The following is an 18029-nucleotide window of genomic DNA, read 5'->3' on the forward strand; positions in this document are numbered from 1 at the left end:
GAATGGGATGGTTCCTATCTTCAAGGGAAAAATAGGTGCAGTTGTGAGGTGCTGCATAGAAGGCAGGTGGGGCTGAGAGCGCGGGAGGCAGAAGGCGAGAAAACTAGCCTGAGAGGATGGCGGGGGGGGGGGTGCTGAGATGCGCGCGCAGCAAGCCCTTCAGGTTGGTGGGAGACGGGTGCAGCTGAGTCCCCTAACACCTGGTAGCCCGCGGAAATGAGGTTCTATTCAGTTTGCAGTTGGAAGCCACTTGAAAGGTTAACCTGAAGACTATCTGATAAAGTTTCTCGCTTGTCGTGCTGAGAATCTGGTGGCTGGGGTGGGGGTGGGGAATATTACATCTGATTACCGACCCGCGAAAGGGACGTTCAGTGGACACACGGGGACCGCTGTGCAGCACCCCAAATTTACATTAAACGAGGCAGCAGATGAAGGAAGCGGCCAGGGGAATGGAAATGAAAGGGGACGGGGTGGAGCTGCCGCCGGGCCGGGCAGGGCAGTGGACCAGTCCAGGGCAAACTGCCAGAGAGTCAGCCGAGACCGTACATCCATTGATTTTTGTTTAGGAACCGACTTCATTTTAAGTTCTGGAAATTCAGACGTCTCTCTACCTATATTATGAGACCCAACCCTGGAATTTTGTGCAGAACCACCGCTTCCGGAACCTTGTGTTACCGGAACTAGGCGCGTAAGTTCCCTTCATTGCCACCCGACGCAACTCTTAAGTCACGCTTCCGGTGAGGGAAAATGGCCGCGGCCGTGCAAAACTCACGTGTGAGTGCGGGGAAAAAGCTGAAAAATTCCTTAAAGAAAAAAAAGAAGATGAAAATGGTAGCCAGGGCTGTGACAGCGAAGCTGGAAGATGAGGGCAAAGACGCTTCCGACAGTGAAGGTAATGTATTAAGGCGGAGCTTCGGCGTCTGACAGGAAACACTAGGCTCAGTTCCCGGGAAGCCCGATGTCAGTGTGCTTGCTGGAAGCCGCCAGGGTTTCATCACGGCGTGACATGGGTTGGAAGAGTTTGGCGCAGTGAGAAGGCTTGCTCTAATCTGTAATTTTGAGTATTGTTTACTAATTTTTTTTTAGTATCACTTATATTAAAGGTGGTGAAACTGCTGCAGTTACTGAGAAATTTAACAAAGGGTGAAAGAAGGGAGATATTTGAAATTACCTGAGTGGAATAAATTTCAGAGAGCGAGAAGCAAGAAGCCAGAAAGAAGAGGAAGAAGGATGTATTCTTGACTATTGTGCATTAGGTGAATGCTGCTGTTTCGGAGTTAAGGACTCAAATAGAGAATGAAAGAAGAGTTTGTGGTACACGTGGGTTAAATAAAAGTAGCATTTGATAGCAATGTCTCAGAGACGCTTGATCATGAAAAGAAGGTAGGATTTATTTTGACCTTCAACCATGATGTGTCCTTGTAGGTTACAGGGAATTGCACACTGTCCTGACTTATGCTGAACAGTTAATGCTTGTTTGTACTAGAGGATACAAACAAAACTAACAGCTATTTTAAATAATGTATGTCTAATAATGTCATTTATTTGCTTAAGATGACCTAGTTGCCTCCCATCTCAGAGTAACATCCAGAATCTTTTTACTGTATCATCTGGCTGAGGTTCTTTCTGTCACTCTGCTACTCACTAACTATTTACCTAGACAAACTGGTATTCTTGGTTTGTTTATCACATCAGATGTGCTCCCGCATCAGGCTTTCTGCACTTGGTGGTTTTACTGCCTAAATACTCTACAGATACTTGTGTGTCTCTCAACTCATTTGTTTAATCTCTGATTCATTGCTTTATAAAAGACTCTTGACCCTAACCTTGTTTCTAATGCATCATCTCCATTCTTTTGTTTCCTTACCTTTGCTTTTTTATTTACTACCCTATCCCCCCCTTCTTTTCCCCTCAGCAATTTTAAAACCATCAGACATATTTGTGGTGTATCTCTCCAAACTGGAATGTGAATTCCATAAAATTATAGACTGATCTGTTCCCATCGCCTAGAACAGTGCCTTTTGCATAGTGTGTCTATCATAAGTATTTAAGAAAATGAATGAATCTGGACATCAGGACCAAGAAGAAACTGTCATGCTATTGCAGTCACTAGGTAATTAAGAGTCTTTATACCCTGTCAAGGGAGTTAAGGAGAACAATTTGATACTATTTGAACTCAAAGACTGGTTCAAATATTGTCCAGGAAACAAATACTATTACGTTTGGAACAAAACGTTAAGTACTGTTTTTTAAATTTGGGTGGAAATTGGACTATTGTATACAAGTAATAGATAATTCCAAGTGGGAACTGTTATTCTCAGTACATTATTATAATACTAATTCGGTTCTAAGGTTCTCTTGCTGTTATTTTGTACATCATGAGTTAAAGAAGGTGTCCTGCTAGTATGGAAACCTAATTATCCAGTTCAGTTCAATGAGCAATTGTGGTCTGTTATGTACTCCTCTAGGTGTTGAGGATACAAAGGTTGAATAAATTGTGTCTTAGAATTGCAATTTCAGGGAAGACAGCTATTAAACACATTGTAATACAATGTGTTATTAATTTGTTACGATATAGTATTATTTAATTTAATAATAAGAATTATTAGAATGAAGTTATCCAAACCATGATCCAATTAAAAAATGTTAAGGATGGAAACAGAGAAGTCCATATTCTGTAGAACCCAATCTAGGCATCAAGTTTTTTTATTATACCTTTTATTCATAGTATGTTTATTATCTTTTAACATGTATCTGTCCTTGTAGATGCACATTTTCCAAATGATGATGTATGTTTTGTTTATCTTTATTTTCAAGGGGTCTTTCTTAAATATTTTGGTTATTAGTAAATTTTTGTGTTGAATAAAATGCAAAAGTGACATTTCATCTAGGTTTTCTGAAGATAAATTATTTTCTAGGCTTGGACAATTATAAAAGAAAAATTTTCTCAGACATTAGGAGAAGCCCATGCATTGTCATTGTCATTCATCCTTGTTTGTTTTTGTTTTTTTCCTTTCTGGTACTGGAGATCAAAACTAGGGCGCTTTACCACTAAACTACATCTCCAGCCCTTTTCATTTTTTATTTTGAGTCTTGATAAATTGCCCAGGCTGGCTTCAAATTTGTAATCTTTCTGCCTCAGTCTCCTGAGTTGGTGGGATCACAGGCATATGCCATCATAGCTGGCTGGTGTGCAGTCTCTTAAAATTTATTGTCTTGTGTTGAACAAAGTGAATTATTTATTTGTTGTGGCTTCAGCTGTTTGGAAAAGTAACTAGAGGTGAAACTGGAACAGAGATTAAAGTAAGATTGTAAAGGACCTTGTGTGATATATGGAGATTATATTTTTAAGTGACAGGGAGCTTTTGAGAACTTTTAAGTTAAGAGAGTGACAGACATTTATAAATATTACTGCTGTCTGTATGGTGACTGCTGTAGAGTGTAGAGTGTCTGTATGGTGACTGCTGTAGAGTGCCTGAACAATCAGGCAATTACATAACTCCCTGTTGGGGCCTTTACTGGGACAGGATAGTGAAGATAGAAAAGGCCCTACTTGAAATGTTTCTTTCATTTTTTCAATTTTCATTTTTTTCAATTTTCATTTTTTTCAATTTTTCATTTTTTTCAATTTTCCAACTACCAACTTAAACATAAACTCAAAGCACCGTTAATTTTGAGTATACTGTACTATTAGAGAATTAGATAATAATATTTTTTTTTGAGTTTTCCTTTGTTAGATACTGTTCTGACTTATATGTCACTTCAGTTAATACCAACAATAACCCTATAAGGTAGATAACTAATGTCCTCATTTTGTAATATAAGAAACCAATGCACAGAGAGGGTTGTATTTTGCTCATTGAATATATAAATTGACAAGCAAGTTGATAAATGGCAAAACTGTTATTGAAGTTGGTCTCTAGATTCTGCACTCTGGGCCACTACGCTGGTGTGGTTGAAGAATCAGGAATATAAAAATGATCAAAAAAAGCTATTTGGAAAGTGAAAGGGATAGGGTCATAATGTCTGAAGAAAGAAATGACTGGGAGCAAGGAGTCCTTGATACTGGGACAAGCTTTTTCCCCCACTCAAGGATGTTCCATCACTAAGGGTATTTTTTGAGGTCAGATTTCTATAGCATTCTTTGTAAAGTTTATAGCCATTGTTTCCCTCAGTCCACTCTTCTATTATCTATCATTCTCTTCCTCCCCTGAAACCCATATATTGTTTCTAGAAACAAATTCCCAAGTTTGCTAAGTTGTATAAGAGGCACCTGTGTTTGTACTAATTCCTATTGTAGGTTAAGCATCCCTATTTGGAGACTCTGAAATGTGAAATGTGAAATGCTCCAAAATCTGAAATTTTTTGATTGTTGATGTGATACCACAAGTGGACAATTCCACAGCCGATCTCCTGTGACTAAAAATAGTATATACAGTTATACTCAGGTTATGTATTTAAGGTGTATATGGAACATAAATGAATTTCTTGTTTAGATTTGGGTCCCATTCCCAAGATATGTTATTATACGTATGTAAATATTCCAAAATTCAAAAGTTTGAAGCACTTCTGATCCCCACCGTTTTGGATAATGAATACTCAACCTGTATCTGCTTCAGTTTTTTAAAATCTGTAAATGAGGGGGATTATGATGTCTGTCTTAAGGATTGTTGTGAAGTAAATTGAGTTCATCTATGTAATAATTCAATATTGGGCCCATGGTACTTAATCATAAATAGTAGTATTAATGAATTTCCTTTCTGATTCAACAAGACTGTTTAGTTTCATCTCTTTATTGCCAGATATGCTTTCCAGCCTGTAATAACAGTGGTGTTTATAAACTGGAAGTTTCTCCAGAATAGTGGTTTGAATTTTCTTTAGTAACCCTAAGAGGCAGTGAATGCATTTCTGTTTTATAGAAGATATTTATGGCTGCAAGATGTTATCTGTCATTTCTCTCTTGCTCCATAATTTAATCATTTGATCTTACTTTGGGGTAATATTCCAGATTAATGATGATTATTTTGACAACTATTAATTGCCTCTGCTTAGTTGTTCCATACATATTTGCAGAACTGAATTCATGATTTCCCTTCCCAAGGCTGATTATATTTTTGAGAATGACATCACTATCTACTCCCTGCCCAAGGTAGAAACAAGTATCATCCTTTACTCTTTCCTTTGTTTCCACATTTGTTTGATTTAATTCAAATATTTCTTGTCACCAACTTAATTCTTGCCTATATCTCTTTTGTTTAGGTTAGTACTAACAGTTAATATCTGAGTGCCCTGTTGATAGCTGCACTTTCTGCAGTCGTGTCCTCTGGTCGTTGTTTCTTAAATTACCAATGATGAAGGACCATTTTTATTTTATTATTTTTTAAAAATTTCCAGTCTGACATGGATAGATATCTTTAAAAATAAATAAAATGACCAAGAAAAATGAGCACATATTTGGATATTGTGGAAATGTCAAATTGCCCAGTGTTCCTAAATACTTACTCTCAGTTTGTGAATTCATAGTCACTTTTCACTATTTGATAATGGTCTATCAACTCATAGCACACACTAAATTAGTGAATACTGAAGATTGCTTTTAGGAGAAATAAAAAGTAATAAAAGATAAGTTCTGCCTGAATAAAACTTATTTAGCATGTGTATTTTTTTTCTGTAAGGTATACCATAGTCTTCTTGGGCTTATGAAAGCCAGAAAGCATAATTGGGGGCATTTAAAGTAGTGAGGTCACTAAGAAAAATGCACAGAAATGTGAAAAACATAACACCAAATAGTCTGGAAAGGACATCTTTTCACTGTATGAAAGCTGAAATAAGAAGATAGAATGTTGCCTTGGCTGAGTGTGTGAATATAGGCAGACTGAAAATTCTTACCACTCTGAGCATGTTTGTGGATGACTGTGAAAGTTCCATGAGTGTTGATTTTGAGTTTACAAATAAATTTTATCAAGTGGGTGAATTTGCAAATAGAAAGTGCATGTATGACAATTGGCTGTGTCTCCTTATGAACTGCCAGTAGTTTGCATAACCAGCCTATGTGGTGTGATCAATGCTTGCTTCTCAGAGCTTCCATCTTACCATTTCCTAGTTTTACTGCATTCTGAGCTCCTAGTTTCTTGCCCAGCATGACCTTTTCCCTTCCTAGTACGCTGTGCGGCTAGCATACTTTTTAAAACTTCACTTTCTCTTAGTCTTTTCTGAATTCTTTACGTTTCAATATATTTCTTTCCATCTAGTTTCCCTTTCAGAATTTAGACTTTCTTTTTGATAGAGATAAATAATAATAAAGAGCCCTTTAATAAATTTAGGGATGTAGGACTATTGGTTAATTGTGTACATTCTTCTTTGGTTTAACTCAGTTTGCTGTGTAATGTAAGAAATTCCTTTTTGTAAAATCATGTCTCTGGAAAGGTGCACCTTGGAAATGATTTGTCTAGTTCAGACAGTTGTATACTTTGGTAGAACTAAGTTATCAAAAGTTTTCAGATGGTGGTACTGAAAAACTATAAAGTCTCAGACCTCAGATTCACAAGGAATCAGTATACAAATTATAGGCATATTATTAGGAATAGTTTTATTAGGAAACTGAATCAGTTTGAATTTTAACTGGTGCATAAAATCATAGGGATGTGCATTATATTTATATTTGAAGTAACTTCTGTAGCAATGTGCTGCCTATATTTAACAGGATACATTATTATTTTTTTATTTTTTGTTTTAATTTCTTTTCACATGTTACATAAGAAAGGTAGAAAAATGTGCTTACGTGAGTGTAAAACTTTTAAAAATATTATGTGTTGTAGAAAATTCCGAAACTCTGTGAGGACAGGAACCTTGTCAATTTTGTTGGAAGTTTTATCTCAGTTTGACAGAAAGCCTCATGCATGGTATAGTACTTTGAGTACTATACATTTAATCATGTGCAAAATCAAAAGCTTATCAATGCCATTTTTTTTACACTCCTCTTAAAAACCATTTTATCACTGAGGTTAAAATTAACTGAAGTTGTATATAATATAAATTTGAGATAGCAAAATGATATAGGTTGAAATTTGGTATAATACTTTGCCTTGAGATTTGAATGGTAAAATTGCAGGCAGTCATGAAGCAGACATGTGTGCAACTATAGTCAGCATCTTAAGTAAAATGTGTCAGGCAGCATAGAGGGGAGGATGATACCCCTATTTGAGTTATCCCTGAACTGTGTAAATAACAATGATGACATGAAGTATTACAAAGGGGAGGAAGGTAGTCTCTACTTCTTGAGTTATCCTTGAATATTTATTGAATTGATAGATTGTAGGTTTTGATTCAGTCCTAACTAGATTTCTTAAGCTTCTGATAATGCTGGGAAAGCTTCTGTATTCAGTAAATCAACCAAGATAAAGAGAGTGTTGGTTGCTATCCAGTGCCAGGATCTGATTGACCTGGCCTGACAGTAGAAAAGTGGGGCAGATGGTAATTTTAGGTTTTCTGGCCAAAAAACCTGAATTGTTATAGTCACACATGTGAAGAGTGGCTATTTACTTCTAACACAGGACTTGATAACAGTCTAGTTTAGAATGTTGTAAGAGATATGCCTTCATTTTTTATGAACTACAAACTATATATAAGATATAATAACCTAGCAGATAAATGTGCTTTTCATCAAACCGTAGCTTATAACCTCCTTCATCTTTTAAGTTACCTAAAATAGCAAAGAAACATGCCTAAGAAATGAAGTATATCATACATAACCCTACTTGAGTGGTTTAGCAATTTATAGGACACACTCAGGAAACAGACAATTTCCAGGCTCTATCTGCTTTGGCTTCTCCAAATAGTTCATGTAATTTCATCTGACAGTGCTATTCCATGGTAGCACTTTATTTTTGGTTATTTTTATGGAAACTTGGGTTGCCTTTTTTTCCCAAAGGTAATTGTTTTTTAAAAATTTTTAATACATCAGTTTTTAATATTCTAAGTTGAATAATAATTGGCAGGAAAGACCCTGTGGCATGGGCAGAAGGAATGATTTACAATAGAATAGGGAGTAGTAGTTTTACACAGCTTTTAATAACTAGGGGTATGTTTATATTTATGTAAAATATCAGAATAGGGAATGGAATGGACTCTTATGATTAACTGAGGCTGTTAGAAATTTCTTTCTAATTCAAGCTTTATTAAATGATGTTTAAAAAATGCTATTTGCTGCATTTGTTCAGTACATTTTATTCTGAATTGACTCTTTCATTCTAAGCCTTTTAGTGTTTCAGAAATCTAATACCCTAATACTCTACCCTGTTAGCTTTGTGACTTAGGGCATGTTTTTTAAACTATTCATCTACATAAATAGAATAATAAAATCAACTTATATAGAAGTGTTGTGAAATGCATAAAAATGTTTTAGATAGTAGTTAGCCCTAAACGTGTTAGCTAGTTTGTATTTGTATCAGTATTTTACAGTACTTTAAAAAGTTGTGTGACAGAGATGTTGGCCACTTGTGAAACAAAGTAAAAGGTAGCTAGCATGTGGGATTACCTGGCACATAGAGACTATAACCAAAACCTTAAGCAGAATAATGCCATTCTAATTAATTTTCAGCGTTCTTTTTTAAGCCTTTTCTATTCCTTCATTGTTCTCTCCCCTGGGTTATCATTATCTTGTCCTCTGGTAATTTATTGTCATTTATTTAGCAGGCATAAATTTAGTTACCATTTATTTAGTTACCAGGTCTGGGCTAAGCACTTTGTACATGTATCTCATTTATCATTGCAACAACCAGTAAGGTGGATGTGATTTTTATTTCCATTTTAGTAATAAAGAAACGAAGGCACCAGGATTTACTTAATGTTTTCAAGGTTATTCTGTCAGAAAATAATGGCATCAGGACATAATGCTACACCTGTCTAATTCAGTGATAGGAGTTTAACCCTTAACGCCATAACTGTTTAGTCATGGAAAGCTTCTTATTCAGTAATTTACATATATTGTAAAGATCTCAGACATTAGAGGTATTCTTTCATTTTTCCTACATAGCCTTATAAAAAATTTCAATGTGTATTTATGTGTGTTTGTGTATGATGTGTAATCCATACATAAATGTTGTTTACAGAGAACTAGACTTTTTTTTAAGAACTTCATATTTATTAGCTCATTTAATTATCAGACACACACACATACTCAAAATAGTAAAGTAGGTCCTGTTTTATTCTTTCTTTTCTTTTTTTTAACAGATGTAATACTAAGGCAGAGAACTTAATGTGAAAAAAGTCACGTTTGTGTCTGGAGTTGAGACTGAACCCATCAGCCTGACTTCTGTGTCCTTAACTACGAAAGGGCTCATCTCAGTCAAATTTTTATGAGGAACTTAGTTGATTTAGGGTAAATTCCAAAGACATGAAGTAAGTTAAATTTATTCAGTAGGCTTAATACTCCCAGGTGGTATTTGCATTTTAAAGAATAACTTTCTTGGTCTGGGGTTATAACTCAGTGGTAGAGCACTTGCCTCCAACATGTGAGGCTCTGGGTTTGATCCTCAACACCACATAAAAATAAATAAAATAAATAAACATAATTGTGTCCATCTTAAAATAAATCTTTTAAAAAAAGAATAATTTTATAACCTAAAGGAGAAACTTTAAAAGTAAGGACCAAAGGAAGTGTTGGGGAAAAAAGCCACTAGCAGTTTGGCCTTTTATTGGAAGCACATATCTGAAGCATGAAGCTTTTATACTACTAGGTTTTAATTTTGGGATTAATATGTATTATATTTCTGGAAAATACAAAGTCTGATATATTTATCATTTTATTTCATCTTCCATAATATTCCTATGCTTTCGGACATGCTGATCTCTCCTGCCTGGAATGCCAAAAGTAATATGATTTCTATGATAATTTTTATTTTCATATAAAGCATTGGTTCTAAGCTCAGTGACCTTGCCTCCTCCCTTGATTAGTCAACCTGGATTATAGAACCTTAATTCTTTCACTCCTCCCTTCTGTTGTCATCCAAATTTCTTGTTTTGCCTTTTAAGAAACAACTTGATCATCTTTGTCAGACTCCCTAAGCCATCTTTCCAAACCTCTCACCCTTTCTTCATCCTTTTTTTTTTCCTCTGTCTTCTTAAAAACAAACAAACAAAAACAAAAAACACACAGATTTCCCAGGGAGAGAAACCTAGATTCAGATTTTTTAAAAAATTGTTTTAAATCTTTATTTTATTTTATTTTTAAATTTTTATTTATATATGCTACTGAGGATTGGATGCAGTGCCTCACACAGGTGTGGTAAGCACTCTGCCACTGAGCTATAACCCCTTCTCCTAGATTTAGATTTATCATTTACTTTTCCTTCCTTGCCCATCTTTCATGGCTGCTCAATAAATGTTGAGGAGACTATGAATCCTCTTAAAACTTTTCCCCTTTTTAAAGGCTAAGGAAAATGGCTGACTTTTCTGCTAGCAGCTAACCATATCTGGGAATTAGGGACAGATGGCAAGTTTGAAAGGGACTGGAGGTTTGAGAGGAAAGGCAACAGGAGACGAAAAATACCTTATGTCTAACTCAGTACCTCAGAGATATAACCCTGCTCTCTATCCAGTATGTTAGCCACTAGCCAGCCATATGTGGCTACTTAAATGTAAATTAATTCAAATTACTCAAAATAGACAATTCAGCTCCTCTGTCATTCTAGACATGTTTGAAGTATTCAGTAGCCTCTTGTGGTTGGTGGCTCCAGGGTAGCTCTGGTGTAGATAGAATATTGCCATGATCAGAAATTTTTGTCATTACTTCCAATACACATCCTCTCTAGCCCTTACTTAATTTCTAGACTTTTAAAATAGAATGCAGAAATAATGTTTAGGAAAACAGACAAAAGGAGTTCAAAGGATTTTTCACTTGTTTGGTGATTTCTATCTGTGCCCCTAAGATGCCTGGATAAACTTTTGCTGTTAAAAATTGGTTAGTGGAAAATTAGAAGAATTTCATTTTAGTAGAATACAGTAAAGTTTTAAGAACCAGTTTTACTTTCTGATTCACATAATGGTAATTTTTGGTATCCTAGAAGTAAATCCTGTTTATAGTATACTGGGAGACCAAATTTGGCTTTTTTCATTTATTTATACGTAATCGTTTCTAGTGACAGTAAATGTCATACTAAAGGCCTCTGAGCTAGAGCTTTAAAAATAAATAAATAGATAAAATAAAAACCATGACTTTTACAAATTCTTCTTTTCCTCTTCTTCTTCTTCTTTTTTTTTTTTGTGGTGCTGGGATTGAACCCAGGCCTTGTCATGCGTGGCAAGCACTCTACCAACTGAGCTGTATCCCCAACCCCGACTTTTGCAAATTTTTAAAAAATAATTTTTAATTCGTAGGGTGAGTATAGCTTATGTAATATGGTGTCATAAAACTTTTCATGGATTTATTGTGAGTATAATATGCATATGTGGTTTAGCTGGGTAAGAAGTACATCAGACAATTAAGACAGGGTTTCAGAGTGGTGAATTGGAGTGGCTTACATAATCAAAGCATTTGGGCTACGTTTTAGTGCCATTAAAAAGTGTGAAGTTTGCTGCAGTTTGTATGTAAGTACATCAGGATGAAACACTAGATGTCACTGTTGTAGTTGATGTTTTATCAGGAGTTGGAAAAGATCTTTCTGCTTTTGATCATTCAGATAGTTTTCATTGACATAAACTTTTAAATATTTGTGTCTCTTTACAGTTAGATACATGCTTACTAGAGAAAGCATTTTTTTCAAAGAATTATTTTGTTATTTGAGTTTGGTGCTGCTAACTGAGGACTAAAGTATATGTAATATTAACATTTATTTTTCAACTAGCTATTTTCTCTGAACTGTGTTTCACAATGTTCTGGTCCTAGGAGATGTTTCCTGGGGAAAAATTGTGTGGCCCTACAGTCTGGCATATAATATATGAGTATATTTTAATTGGATTGGATAAAATGCTACCAGCTTCTGTTTGGAAACATTCATTTATATATTATAAATGAATGTTTCCAAACATTCATTTATAATATATATAATTAGAATATACATATATTCTAATATTGTAATATTAGAATATATGTATATTCTAATATTGTAATATTAGAATATATGTATATTCTAATATTGTAATGTTAGAATATGTATATTCTTATATTGTAATGTTAGAATATACATATTCTAATATTACATATATTTGGATGTCAAACTTAGACTCACTGTCTAAATTTCTTAAATTGACGTAACTGTAATGTATAGAAAAACTTCAAATTAAATAAACAAGTTTCTGTTTTAAAAATATAATTTCTCTTCATTAAGAAATGCACAGCTCCATCATAGTAATAAAATTATAAAATGTTTCTTGCTTTTAACATTTCTTTCAATATTTTTCCATACCATAAACCCTTTATGTTTTAAGATCATGTATTTAAACAATGTAAAATATTGTTTTTTTTGTTTAACTCTTAATTTTATGTTATATTCAGTTAATTTTTTTAAAATTCATTTTTACTCATTCTTGAAGTTCATTTTGGATGTGTTTTTATTTGCTATTTTCTTATATGGCCAATTTTAATTTGAAATGTGTTAATACTCAATTTTATATCCATTTTGTGAATTCTCAGCACTTAAAAAGTAAAGGTATGAATATCTTGTCTGTAAGGCTTGAGACCAGAAGTATGTCAGAGTTTTATAGAGTTTGGAATATTTGCATAGTCTTTACTGGTTGAGCAACCCTAATCCAAAAATACAAAATTTTAAATACTTCAAAATCTAAAACCTTTTGAGAACATGTGCACAAAAAAATTCCAAAATATTTTGTATATGGATTTTTGAATTAGGAATGCAGAGTTTGTGTTATACAAAAGTCATACCCAAATTGAAATATTATAATTACAGTTCTAAAGAAGAGTTGTCGCTGATTCACATCTTAAAGTAAATAGATAAGAGGGTGACACTCTGAAATTAATAGTCTACCTCTTTGATTATGCAATAAGCTGATATTAAAATGGTGAATATATTTAAAGGTAGAATATGCACGTTTTGTTGCATAGAGAAGAAACTAAAGCTTGAGATTGAAGAACAGGTAGTTTTTAAGTACCAGTATAATAAGCCAGTAGATGTTTCAGAAGGTAGAAGCAGAGGTTGTGGTTACCATGCTTAGCTTTGGTAGAGATAAAGGGGCCCAGAGCAGTCTCACTGGTGTGTCAGAGCTATAGTTTGCTTTTTAGTCCTGTATATTTGAATGAAGTTTCTGAGTTGGATAGGAGGACATCAGAATTTGATTAAATAGGGAGCAGCATGAAACTTGTTATTCCTACGCCTTTTCCTTTCAGTTTTATCTTAATTTTTATTTTAATGTATAGAAGTTACTGTTTACAATAAGATTACCAGTATTGTTAATTCCTAATATTGTTATTTAGTAGAGATGTTTTGATAGGAAAAAAGTTTTAGGTAATGGCATTTTTTGAAATAATCTCTGAGATTCAACTAGTCTGGAGTCAACCATAAAAAGCACATTTGTTACCCAGACATAACTACTAGTGACAACTATTTGTAAATCACGAAGTTTTCTTGTTTGTTAATTTTTCAGCTGCCTTTATTAGCTCTTCTTTTGCTTATTAAGAAGAATTCCAAGTTACTAAATTGTTGGTTGATTTTCTGTTTTGTAGTCTTTCCTATATTCCATGGGTTTCTAAAGAATAAAACAAAAGCTCTCCAGAGGGCCCTGGAGAATATAATTGTACTCACACTGTGCTGACTGCTTGTGCTGCCTTTGTTAAAGTACATTTCATCTTAGAAGTGGAGAAAGGCTGCTAAGTTTAAAATATGCAGAGTTGCTGAGCAAGTTGATTTTTCTAGCAGAGCCACCGACTGTTGTTGCTTCTGCCAGTCCCCTAACCCTAGCCATTTGAATCTTACATGATGAACTAATATGCTGGTAACGTTTATATACTTGATTAGATAGGTTTGGCATGATGAAATTAATAGTACACTTACAACTTTGTATTTTTAATTCAGAACTTGATATTTTTATTCAGTTACTAATGCAATTGGATCTTTGGTATCTTGGTCACATCATTAGACAATTTTTTTCAAAAGTGTTAAAAACAAGTTTTATAATGTTATATCCAAATTCTTTAAAATGATATGAATCTGGACTTTAGTATTTATCTACATACAGATTCAGAATTTTAAATACTGTACCAGTTTTCTTAATATATTAAATTTGTGGTGTTATTTATTTTTAACATAATCTTTATTATTCTCTTTTAGTAGTTTGGAGGCATAGCTAAGGTTCATGTACTTGAGTACATCCTGCTCTGGCCTGATAATAATAAAGTGTCAGAGGCTGTTGGATGTTGGATTTGTTATTGCTACCTGGATCCTGGATCTTGAAGCCACCGTGACTTCACTCTCTGTGACTGGGCTAGGTGTTTGGGACTGATAGCATTTGGATATAAGTACCTGCTGTTCCCCGCTATTACTGCAGCTTTGGCAATCAGAACTAAGTCCCTTATAAGCGTAGAGGCAGGTGAAGCTTTATGAAGGGCCCAAGGAGTCTGGTCATGATCTTGGCAACCTCTGCTTATGTTTCTAAAATTTAATATTTTTTTTTTTACTGTTAGGAAGCTATGAATCAGAAAAGGATCATATGTCTGATGATGAAGCAATAGAAGCTGACAATGAGGATGATGTTGAACCCTGTGACAAAGAAGATGAAAATGCTGCAGAATCAAGTGCTGGGACTAATGTGGGCTGGGCAGATGCCATGGCTAAAATCCTTAACAAAAAAACTCCTAAAAGTAAACCCACCATTCTCATCAAAAACAAAGAGCTGGAAAAAGAAAAAGAGAAGTTAAAGCAAGAAAGACTAGAGAAAAGAAAACAGGTATGTCTTACCAGTTGTCTTATAAATTAAATAACTGTCTAATCTAGTTCTTATCTGTACCATATCGTTCCTTGCAGTGTGTATACAATTAATATTCTAGTTTTTAACTTGCTTTTTATGTGGGTATGGATACTCAAGGTTATTTTTAGAAACTTAGTTTCATTACTCCATTGAGCATGTTCACTTTTTTTTTAATACCTTTTTTATTTTGTTTATTTTTATGTGGTACTGAGGATCGAACCCAGGACCTCACTCTACCACTGAGCCACAACTCCAGCCCTGAGCATGTTCACTTTTTAATCATCTAAACCAAGCCATAAAAATATAAAGTCTGAAAATTTATCATTTTAAAATTAAGCATTTATATATGCAGTGACTCCAGGGTCTAAATATTTTATAAATTTTAGCCATCCTTATGCTGATATCATTAGGTTCTGAACTAATAGAAACATATTAGTCTTTTGCTAAAAATATTTTATAATATGAATCTGAAAATTTCACAGTCTTGGTTGGTTGAATTCTGAAAAGTGAATATTTCACTGTTAGATAAACTTGAATTTATTATGCTTTGGCTAAACCACTGATGATAGAAGTTATACAAAGTTATTAAAGACCAAAAGTTGGACATAAATTTGCTGTTCTATACTATTAAAAAGAAACAGTGGTAGTTTTTATATCCCTGGTACTTGTATCCATGTATAAAATATTTGATTACTGAAATAAGTATTATTTTCTAATGAAATAAAAATAATTTTGTATAATTGTTTTGGAAGTATAGGAGTACTGACTTCCAAGAAGAACTTTCTAGGTAGAAATGAACAAAAAACAAATTTTGAATTGGTGTGTATGTCCTTTTATGTTTGACATCCCCTCACCTTGCTTCAAGATGAATGTTTTCTTTGTTCTTATTGCTGGTTGCTCTGTGTGAAGGCTATATAGAAGTGAACTTTTCAAGCATTGCTCTTTAAAACAACTCACAATGTGGGTTCTTATATTAATTCAGTAGTTTCATTATAATTGAGCATACATTTGTCTCTAAATTTTACAAATAGCTCAATAGCTTTTTAACTAGCAATTTCAATATTTGTTTATTCTCTGGCAAAATCTAGAAGAAGCTTTAATGATATCAGAATCTTTAATCATCTCTAGTCTCAAAGTTCTATTGAGGTGGAGAACAGAATATTGAAGCCAAGAAGAATGAATTTATGACTACTCTAAGTCACAGCTTTGAGTGCTAGGGATGGTACTGTGTCCACATAATGCATGGACAAACACTTGATACCAGAAACACAGCATAGCATCTACAGTGCTCTTTGAAAAGCATTTTTATAGTGGAGTCTATATAAATTATCACAAATATTTTTTCTTGTTTATCCGATAGTGAGTTTCATGACTATTAGATGTATTGTCTGATTTTGAGAAGAATATTTTTTTAGAAAAGAAAAAGGTGGATCTTTATAGTGAGAGTAGGAATTTGGTTAACTGTTAGACATTTTCTTTATTATAAAATAAGAGATAAAGTGAGAAAAGGAAGAAATAAAAGGAAATATTTTTTCCACTTTATTACTGATATGAATGCTTTTGATGCTTGGTAGATTTTAGGTGATTAGTTCTTACCAGCGTATTTGTTCTTTGGTTAAATGTTGGACTGAGAAAGAGACTTGATTAGTATCCTGAGACCAGTATACTACTGAAAGACCATTTTGAACTAGATCATGTTGTGTGTAGGACTTTCTTACTTCTCAACCCCTCTTCTATTTTTGCATAATAGCAGAGAATCAAATTGCTATAGTTTGTAACTGATGGGCCATGTCTGGCATGAATATTAGTCAATGTGCTGCAAGAGGAGAAACAAATATAAATTATTTTGTACAGAGAATAGTAGTCACTAAATGAATATCTATGTAAATATGATATTCTTTAAAAAGCTGAAATACATTTTTATTCTGTCAAAGAATTCACTTTCTGAAAGTAAAGAGAAACAGTGCTTAAATTTGAAGTTAGTATGGAGTCTTCCTTTCGCTTCCCTCTGATGATCTGTTGATGGCAGATCAGGCATGTGGCTCTTTTACACACTACCTTGTACGGCCTGGCTGAACATACTGGCAGTGCTCCAGACCCCTGCTGTCAGGAAACCTGACAGAAACTCACTTTATGCCTCTCACATGACATGCTGAGTGCTAACCACAGTTTCTTTGAGCTGAACCCCTAAACTTGTGGTTTTTTAAAAGTCTCTATGACAACCTAAGCCAGAATGATTTATTACCTTTGTCCTTTCACAGAGTATCATATCAAAGTTTGCTGCACTTTCAAAAATGCTTAATATTCTTTCACATAACAATATTTATAACACAGCTTGATAAGAAGCGGGAGTGGGAAATGATGTGCAGAGTAAAGCCAGATGTCGTCAGAGACAAAGAAACAGAGAGAAATCTTCAGAGAATTGCAACGAGGTAAGACAAAGTTTTTGCCCTTTAAAAATAAGTAGACTAAAATTTTGATCAGACTTGATTCTTAAGCTCTGCCTTCTCAAGCCAAGTGATATTTATCTAAGTCTCCTGTTAAACACTAAATTCAACCAAAGATTTTGGAGATCTTTTAAAAGCAGGAATATAATGTGTTAAGTGTATATTTAGTATGAACCTATTTCAGATCATCTTGTTTTTGTAGTCATGAGAACAGTGTACAACATTAAGAAGTAAAACTTCTTAAGGCATTTCTGTTATGATGGTTATCTAAATTTATGATAATTGATAATTATTTTTGTTATTTTGCCTTATATTTATGGGACAGTACATTGCAAATGATGGCAGTTTCATGCTATTGTTACACTCTACTTTTTTTTTTATTATGGGCACCAAATATTTGGTGACCTCCCTGTTCAAAGGTAAATGGGATATGGTGGCTGTGGGTGGTCCTTACCCTCTTAAGTATAGAATTTATAGTCTTTTTGAGAATAGAGGCACGTACTGTGTGTTGGGAACATTCATAGGCGATTGTCTAGGTTAGATGGGAAGGCTTCACAGAGAAGATAACATTTGGATTGGTACTTAAAGAATGTACTTAGTGACTTATTTTAAAATCTTAGTTACCCACATTATTTCTGGTCATTTTTTGATCTATTGAGGTGT

The 18029-nt window shown here is 34.1% G+C and overlaps 1 protein-coding gene across 2 annotated transcripts in view; it reads left to right on the forward strand.

The window, feature by feature from the left end:
• Positions 1 to 360: 360 nt before the first annotated feature.
• Rrp15 (ribosomal RNA processing 15 homolog) overlaps positions 361 to 18029 on the forward strand; it is a 55838-nt gene continuing 38169 nt past the window's right edge. The window contains exons 1-3 of one of the 2 annotated variants that reach the window (XM_078022835.1): positions 361 to 892; positions 14636 to 14898; positions 17254 to 17351. In XM_078022835.1, coding sequence (XP_077878961.1) covers positions 748 to 892; positions 14636 to 14898; positions 17254 to 17351 — 506 coding nt within the window. In that variant the 5' untranslated portion in view covers positions 361 to 747. The remainder of the gene's footprint in view (positions 893 to 14635; positions 14899 to 17253; positions 17352 to 18029) is intronic. The other variant, XM_005334958.5, reaches the window with a different exon arrangement.

The sequence above is a fragment of the Ictidomys tridecemlineatus genome, chromosome 10 (genome assembly GCF_052094955.1).
Source record: "Ictidomys tridecemlineatus isolate mIctTri1 chromosome 10, mIctTri1.hap1, whole genome shotgun sequence".
Lineage (NCBI taxonomy): Eukaryota > Metazoa > Chordata > Mammalia > Rodentia > Sciuridae > Ictidomys > Ictidomys tridecemlineatus.